At 53.6% G+C, this 8599-nt stretch overlaps 1 protein-coding gene across 1 annotated transcript; it reads left to right on the forward strand.

Moving 5' to 3' along the window:
• Positions 1-2204: 2204 nt before the first annotated feature.
• Positions 2205-3692, forward strand: LOC139603956 (olfactory receptor 14J1-like). Its single transcript, XM_071454953.1, has one exon. The coding sequence runs from the start codon at positions 2205-2207 to the stop codon at positions 3171-3173; it is 969 nt and encodes a 322-aa protein (XP_071311054.1). The 3' UTR covers positions 3174-3692.
• Positions 3693-8599: the final 4907 nt, after the last annotated feature.

The following is an 8599-nucleotide window of genomic DNA, read 5'->3' on the forward strand; positions in this document are numbered from 1 at the left end:
AGCTCCTGTTGCCAGGCTCTGCTGCAGGGCTGAGCAGCCGGGGCTGCAGCCAGGGGTGCCCAGGGCTGTCCTGCAGAGCAGGGTCCTGCAGCCCAGGGCGCTGTGCTGGGGCAGGGACTCTGCTGCCTGCCAGGGACAGCTCTCAGCCAGCCCTGGCAGCTGCTCCCAGCACTGGGGGACAGGATCTGGGGGGAAGGAGCCGCCCTGAGCAGGGCAGGGGCTGCTGCTGAGAGGGGCTGGGTGGGGCAGGGCTGCTCCCAGCTCCAGACCAGCCTGGGCACAGCTCCGGAGGGCACTTCCCAAAGAAGGTAAGCCTGGGATTGCTGTAAAGATCAGGAGCTTTCCTGAGAGTGTTTTCAATTTCGTTCTTGGAGAAGGATGGGAAAGTTGGGGTGATGACGAAAAGATTTTTGCATTTTACACATTTTTCATATATTCATAGCTCTGTAACTTACTATTATATAGTTATAAATCTACAATCCTTACTTAACACTACTAAATTCCTAATTAACTATAATAAACTAATATTACATACTTATATAATTATAATAATTAACTCTAGTACATTTCCTAACCTTTCTCTTAGATTTTAGAACAATAAGCTCACTGTCTAAATACCTTCCTGAAATACTGTCTTATTATCAGGAAGAGAACCTACAAAACCATTTTTTTAATTGACCAGAATGTGAGCAGTCATAACAAAAATTTTTGGCAAAGAAGCCTTTGGACCTATTCCAACAGGTTGAGCAGGGGGTGTGTAACACAATGGCCCTGTAACCAGGGCAACTGAATCTCCTATTGGATGTTCCTGTTAAATATCCTAATTAATCAACCTTAATAAATTGTTGAAATCAGGGACCGAGTGTGCCCCATCCCCATTGGGACACCTGGAAGCTTCCAATTAATGTCTGGTTTTTACATTACTGTTCTAACACTGTTGCAAGGGTTTTTTTTCTCTTTGGATTATAGACAGCAGGGGGATAAGAGAAGCAGAACAGGAATTGTAATCCAAGAATCCCAGGACATTCTAAATTGAAAGGGACACACAGGATCACCAAAGGAATGTTTGAACATTTACAGAGATTCCAGAACTGTAACTTTGCGTGGTCAGTCTCTCTGCTGGGAGCCTCCCAAAGGGCCCTCAGCCACTCCTCAGCCCTGCACAGCAGCAGCATCACCTTTGCAGGGCCCAGCAGGGCTCTCCTGAGCTGCCCTTGCCCAGCTGCACACAGAGCCTGCCCCAGCCAGGGCCCTGCACACAGGCAGGTTTCTGTAGGGCCCCAGCCAGGGCACACAGGCTGGCATGGGCTCTGTGAGCGCTGGCAGGGACAAGGCTCCTCTCAGGAGGGAATGTCCAGGCCCAGGGAGATGCTTAGGGAAGGAGAGGGGGCTGAAGAGAGCAGGGCTGGGGCAGGAGGGCACTGTTGGTGTGTGGGAGGTGCCGGGCACAGCTGGGCACGGGAACACTGTCCTGAGTGCCCGGCTGTCTCTGCCCTGCCCTCTCAGGCACAGCACCACAACATCTGCTCTTGCTTCTGCCCTGCCCTGACATTGGCACTGTTATCTGCTGCTCTCAGGGAGGCTCTGGCATCTGCAGCAGCTGAGTCAGGAACTGCCCTTGGCATTCCTGCCAGGCAGGGCTGTCCATGGGAATGGGGTGTCCAAGCTTCCCTGGCACCCGTGGGGCTGTGGGCAAAGCAGTCCATGGCAAAGGGGAATGAGCTGAGCCCCCTCCCTGAGATCCCACCATGGGCACAGCCAGGGATCTCCTTGCTGTGCCCTGCCAGGCTCTGAGCTGCCCTCCTGGGTGCAGATCTGTGCCAGAGCCTCTGGGAGTTCCCTGAATGTCCCACAGGGAAGGGCAGAGCTGCCACAGCTGAGGAAATGCTGCTGGGTTTGCCCAGGGAGCCGTGAGTGTCCTTGGCACAAGGGGGTGCTGAGACCTTGCCCAGAGACCTTGAGAGAGGGTGAGACACTCAGGGATCCCTCTGCTCTGGGCAGGGTCTGGTTTATCCCAGGGTACCCGGGGAGTGTGATTGTGCTCTGATTGCAGCCAAAGGCTTTTCCACAGCAGGTAGAAGGGCGGTGTGTCCCAAATGTAGGGACAGTCTACAGGGAATGGCCCAGGTTTGGCTCCAAGCAGCCTCTCCTGACTTGTCATTGTCCTTTCTCCATGAACAGGTGCCCATGTGCAGCCCCAGCAAATGTCCAACAGCAGCTCCATCAGGCACTTCCTGCTGCTGGCATTGGCAGACACGCGGCAGCTGCAGCTCCTGCACTTCTGCCTCTTGCTGGGCATCTCCCTGGCTGCCCTCCTGGGCAACGGCCTCATCATCAGCGCCGTAGCCTGCGGCCACCACCTGCACACGCCCATGTTCTTCTTCCTGCTCAACCTGGCCCTCGCTGACCTGGGCTCCATCTGCACCACTGTCCCCAAAGCCATGCACAATTCCCTCTGGGACACCAGGGACATCTCCTACACTGGATGTGCTGCTCAGCTCTTTTTCTTTGTGATCTTCATCTCAGCAGAGTTTTCTCTCCTGACCATCATGTGCTACGACCGCTACGTGTCCATCTGCAAACCCCTGCACTACGGGACCCTCCTGGGCAGCAGAGCTTGTGCCCACATGGCAGCAGCTGCCTGGGCCTGTGCCTTTCTCAATGCTCTCATGCACACGGCCAATACATTTTCCCTGCCCCTGTGCCATGGCAATGCCCTGGGCCAGTTCTTCTGTGAAATCCCACAGATCCTCAAGCTCTCCTGCTCAGACACATACCTGAGGGAATTTGGGCTTGTTGCTTTTAGTGCTTTTCTTTTTTTGGGTTGTTTTGTGTTCATTGTTTTCTCCTATGTGCAGATCTTCAGGGCTGTGTTGAGGATCCCCTCTGAGCAGGGACGGCACAAAGCCTTTTCCACCTGCCTCCCTCACCTGGCCGTGGTCACCCTGTTCCTCAGCACTGGCATGTTTGCCTACCTGAAGCCCCCCTCCATGTCCTCCCCATCCCTGGATCTGGCCCTGTCAGTTCTGTACTCAGTGGTGCCTCCAGCCCTGAACCCCCTCATCTACAGCCTGAGGAACCAGGAGCTCAAGGATGCCCTGAGGAAAATGATTACTTTATCTTTCAGAAACAATAAACTCTCTCTTTTCTGCTTCAGAACCTTCAGAATGTAACTCTTTACAATCTCTCGGCCATTTTTTCCTATTTGTCCATTTTTTCATTGGGACTTTTTCTTATTATTTTTCCAGTGTTATAATGTTTTTATAAAATGCTTTAATACTATACTGTGCATTTCTACATGAACATCTACTTTTTTTTTGAAACACCAAGAGTTTCAGGAGGCTTGATCCCTGTGAATTTGAATAAAAACCAATGTCTGCCCTGACTTGTGTGTCCAAGGCATTTCCTCAGCCCTTCTCTGGCTCTGCAGGGGCAGTGCCTGTGAGCAGAGGCTGAGGGAAGGGGCTCCCAGCACAGCAGCACGGCCAGGGACAATGGCCCTGCCTCTTTGCACATCTGCTCCCCCCAGCTCCACACTCCCCTCCCCAGCCCTGCTGTGGGTGCAAGGCCAGAGTGCTCTGGCAGCTTGGTCCCTGTCCTGCTGCGTGTCCCTGCTGTGACCTCAGGCAGGGACAGGCCATGGGCACTGCTGGGACACAGCTGGGCTCCAGCACAGCAGCTCCATCAGCAAAGGGCATCTCCTGAGGGCAGGGCAGGGAGCCTTTGCTCCCCTCCAGAGTCACTCTCAGGACTCTCAGGAGGCTCCTTGTGTTCCTTGCTCTCCCAGGGCTCAGTGGGATGAGATCAGGGTCTCCCTGGGGCCTTCAGGGGACTCAGGTCTGGGTCAGGTTTTGCTGGTTGGTGGCCAGTGCCCATCAGATGCTGAATGGTCTGTGCTGAACCTTCCTGGGGTGTGCAGCTTGTGCCAGGGATGATGGCAGGGGAATGTTTGTCTGGAGGGCCTTGGGAGCTGCAGGAGAGCACAGGGGACCTGCAGGGACAGAGTGTGCCAGGGACCAGCAGGGAGTGGAGCTCACTGGGCACAGGCCTGGCCAGGGTGGGGTCACCCTGAGATCAAGGCCTGAATGTCTGCTGTGAGCCAGGAGAGCTCTGCAGCCCAGGGACACAGCAGGCACAGGGAAAGGAGTCTGGGCACTGACTCCTCTGCCCCTCAGGGATCTCCCCCGGGAGGATCCAGGGCAGCCCCGAGCCCCTCTGGCAGCCCTGGAACAAGGCAGGCACCTCTGAGCCCCTCCATGGCCTCGCAGAGCCCGTGTGGGAGGGGGTCAGGGCAGGAGCACCCTCAGCTGCCTCTGTGTCCCAGGCTGAGCAGCAGAGCCCAGCAGAGGCAGCCCAGGGCCCCGGGCAGCACAGCCCCCGTGCTCTGCAGAGCAGCAGCCCCAGCTCGGGGCTCTGGGCAGCAGGGCAGGGCTGCAGCAATGGCTGCTCGGGCCAGCACAGACGTGTTCCCCTGGGAAAGGCTCTGGGGGCAGCTGGCATGGGCCAGGAGCAGGGCAGGAGCCCGTGGGGGTGCAGAGGAGCCCTGGCAAGAGGCTGCCCTGTTCCTGGGCCAGCAGGAGCTGCCTGAGGAGCCCCGGGGCCAACTCTGCTGCTGGGCTGGGCAGCGGGGCTGGCCCTGGGGCTGCAGGAGCTGCCCGAGCTGAGCATCTGCTGAGCATCCCAGACACAGAGTGGCTGTCCCTGACCTCCAGGGCCTCCAGTTCCTGCTGCAGGGCCTGACCTGACTGCTGCTCTGCTGGGCTGGGGCAGGGGCAGGGAGGGGAAAACAGTGGAGCCTTGACCCCATGAGTCCCCACAGAGTCAGAATGGTCTCAGTGGTTCCATGAGCCCCCCAGGGTCACCACAGTCCCCTGGTTACAGGAGGCCCTTCAGTGTCACAAGGGCCCCCTTGGTTCTGTGGACCCCACAGGGTCACTTTTGCCAGTGGACAGGGTCAGCACCAAAGACACAGACACCAACTGAAGGAATTGTGTAATTTATCTAATGTAAATCTGCAAAAAATTACAAAAGCATAAGCTCAGCAGAACATATAATCATTAGAAAATAATTACAAAAGGAGCAGCTCAGCAATGCACCCAACCATCCCCACCAAAGATTGCCTGCAGTGATTGAGAAAGATCCAGCCCCAGTTACCCTCAGCCTTTACCATCCCCCAGACCCACAGAGCAGCTGGGGAAGCTGTCACAGCCAAGGGCTGCAGAGCCACTCCTGGGCACTGGCAATTCCTGCAGGTGCCTCCAGCCCCAGGTGAGGCTCCAACCCCGCTGGGAGAGGGCCCAGCTCTGACAGTGCTGAATGGACAAACTGACAGCACTGCTAGTGTGGCAACATCTGGTTTCATCCTCCTCTTGGCTCCCTCCCAAAGCCTGGCCAGGGCCCCAGGAGGAACCAAGGGAGGTGACTTTGACCATTCAGCCCCAAACAAAGTCAGATGGGGCCTTTTCTGGTTTCCAAATACAGAAAAGTAAGTCCATATTTAACCAATGAACACATACAGAGATTATATTGCAAATAATGATTCATTGATGAGTGGATACAAAAATTTCATTTGGTTGGAAGGTTCATCTGGAGCTCAGCTTTGCCTCAGGGCCTGTTGTTCAGGCCTCAGTCAGGGCCTGGTGAGGCCTCAGTGCTTCAATCAGTGCTTTGACCTACAGATGAACTGCAACTTTCAGAACAACTCTTTCAATAACACAGTTTAGATTTAGGTATTAGGCATAAAGGCATCACCTCTTGTTCTTCAATTAAGTACTGCCCAAGTTCATTACTTAGAGCTATAATATGCATTCATTTTAAAATAGCCCTAATAAGTTGCTATTCACTGTTCTTTATCGAAGTCCCTTTTTTCTTGAGACTGTGTCTCATTTTAGACAAGTCTCAATACTCCATTTCCAGCACAAAGTGTCACAGCAACTCTAACATGGAATCATAACACACCAAGTGCTCACACTGCAATGATGACAGACACTGCCATGAATGCATTTCACAGCAGCCTCCAATTTGGCAGCCATGAAGCCAATCCCACCAAGAAGAATTTTCTTCTTGCTACCACTCTTGTACTGCTTTTTCTGTCAAGGTGATTCCTGACTGTTGGACCTCAAACCCAGCACTGATCGACATTCCTGCAACATTCCTGTCCTGGAATAGCCCAGGTTCCTCCCTGGCCAGCAAGCAGATAATCCAAGGCCATGTGGTTCTGTGGAGTCCCCATTCCATCCCAGTGGAACTCCTGGGATGTGCTATTGGATATTATAACAGGATCATTTGCTATTTCTTCTAATAATCAATTTCTCTCATTACTGTAAACTCCACAGGACCAGGCAGTGCCCATGGGGCACAGGGTGAACCACAATCTTTGGCTTTCTGAAACCCAAGGCACTCCTTGGGGGGAAAATGTTCTCTGGGCCCCAACTCTTCCTTGTGGCTGTTGCTGAAGGACCTGAAATGGTGGCCCTGCAGCCAAGAGTGGTGTGACACTGACACTGACCTGCTCCAGCACCCCAAGTTCTACTGACACTGGCAGTGATGGTGAAGCACAGAAATCCTCTCACACTGTGGCCTCTGGAACTAGAACAGGGCTTGGTTTCTCCTGAAGGGAAATCCTAGTGAATCCTGTCCAACTGATCATTGCATTCCTGTGTTTCCTTAACTGTCCCTTCACTGACAGTGACGAGGCAGAGCCCATGGACAGAGTTCTGGCCACCCCACAGGGTGGGCCCTCCAAGGGAGCCCCATTCCTCCCAACTCCAGCTGAGAACACACCCAGCAATTGGTGACATGCAGTACTTTGCCTACCCTGATCTTTACATTTTCAAAACAATTTTTGATGACCAATCCCTTAGTGAAACTCTAGACGTGTTTCTGCAAACAAAGATTCTGGCTGACTTTCAAGATACAACTTAGAGACATCAGCAGTACTTCAGTGACAAGGTTAATCATTCTCTTTTCTCAATCTCATTTGGGATAAGAACAACAATTCTGTTGTCCATGGAGCTGGCACCATGTTAATTCCAGAATAATGCCCCAGGCCCTTTGCTGTTCAGCTTTACCATGCTGTCTGGGGCTAACAAGGCCTGGGGGGGCCCTTTCCCCTCTGGCTGGAAGGGGCCGGGTCCCAGTCCCTGAGGGGCACCCGGGCTCCTGGATGCAATTCCTGTGCAAGTCCCTCAGTGTCACAGCAGCCTTCCCATGGAGCCCCGTGGATCAGAGCATTTCCCAAAGGGGCCCTTGGGGCAAACAGGGAGATTTGGTCTGGCAGCATGTGTAAAACAATATCCTGTCAGATCTACTTGTTCTCACACACAACACTTGGCTGCAGGGACACATTCCCATTGTTCCTGCCCAGGTTTCAGGACTCAGAGTTGTCTTTCCCAGGAGCTGCTCCTTCAGCTGCCTCGGGAGGGCCATTTGGCCTCCGGACCCACACTCGGGCTCCATTATTAGGGCTGCTGCATCCAAACCCTTTATCTCCACAAACGGTGGTGATTGCAGGTGGATCTCCTTTTTTCACAACCATTCCTAAAATTGCAATATTGATAATTGTGCTACCCTGTCATGGGATTGACTAATCCAATCCTGGTCACTATTGTTTAACAGAATTACTGTAATTTCTCCTTGATATTCTGCATCAATTCCTCCTGCCATGACATGACCACTTTGCAAGGCCAAGCTCCAAATGAGCAGTTACCAAAGCAAAGTGTCCTGGAGGAATCTGAATTCCTGTTTCAGTATTGATAGCTCTCATTTGCTTTGAATTTATCCAAACTAATTCCAGTGCATGAAGGCCCAGCCCTGCAGCCTCTGGGCTGGCCCTGCCAGGGGCCATCACAGCCAGAACAATTTCCCAGGCAGCCCAAGTCTCACTGCCCATGGTTGGATTTGCAAATTGGGGGCAGCCGTGCACAGCCAGGGGGTTTCCATTTCCCCGTGGGCCATTGTTAAGGGCATGGAGCACATCTGGGAGATGGGTTCTCCATGGGCAAAGGTTCCCATCTCCTCATTTTTTCAGCTGCTCTTTTAACAACCCCTTCACCCATTCAACCAATCCTGCAGCTTGTGCATAGTCTGGTACATGAAAATCCCTGCAGGCTTAATCACTGAATTTTTCACAGGAACAGACAAAGCACTCTGCATCACAGTGTGGTGGTTTGACAGGAAATGTGTTTTCTGGGATGCTGTGTTTTTGGCCAATGGATATTCAGACTTTAATATTGTCATTTAACCTGGCCATTGGGACATGGACACGCCTCTGAGAACACGGGGTTAAAAGCAGAGCTCTCCCCTGGGAGGGCCTCTTGGGTTTCCGGCGGGAAAGAGTTCGGGTCTCTCCCCCGGCCCAGCTGCTGGCTGGGCAGGGGGAGGGGAAAAGCCATGTGGCCGGGAGAGGTAGGCCTGAGCCCGGGGGTGGAAGGGTGGAAGAGAGAGAGAGAGAGAGAGAGAGACACCGGGAGCCATCAGGCAGCCCCCCCTGAGAGACACAGAGAGAGAGAGAAAGAGCCGCTGCCTGAGACTGTGACCTTGAAACTGGATAAACATGGGCCTGTGCCGGCAGCACGGCTGGGACGGAGAAGGGGGGGGG

This window comes from Agelaius tricolor, unplaced genomic scaffold, assembly GCF_023055355.1.
Source record: "Agelaius tricolor isolate 1412-34295 unplaced genomic scaffold, bAgeTri1.0.p SCAF_43, whole genome shotgun sequence".
Taxonomy (NCBI): Eukaryota; Metazoa; Chordata; class Aves; order Passeriformes; family Icteridae; genus Agelaius; species Agelaius tricolor.

Excerpts from the sequence above, each read along its gene's own strand:
- LOC139603956 (XM_071454953.1), top strand. The coding sequence starts at position 2,205 with ATGTCCAACAGCAGCTCCATCAGGCACTTCCTGCTGCTGGCATTGGCA.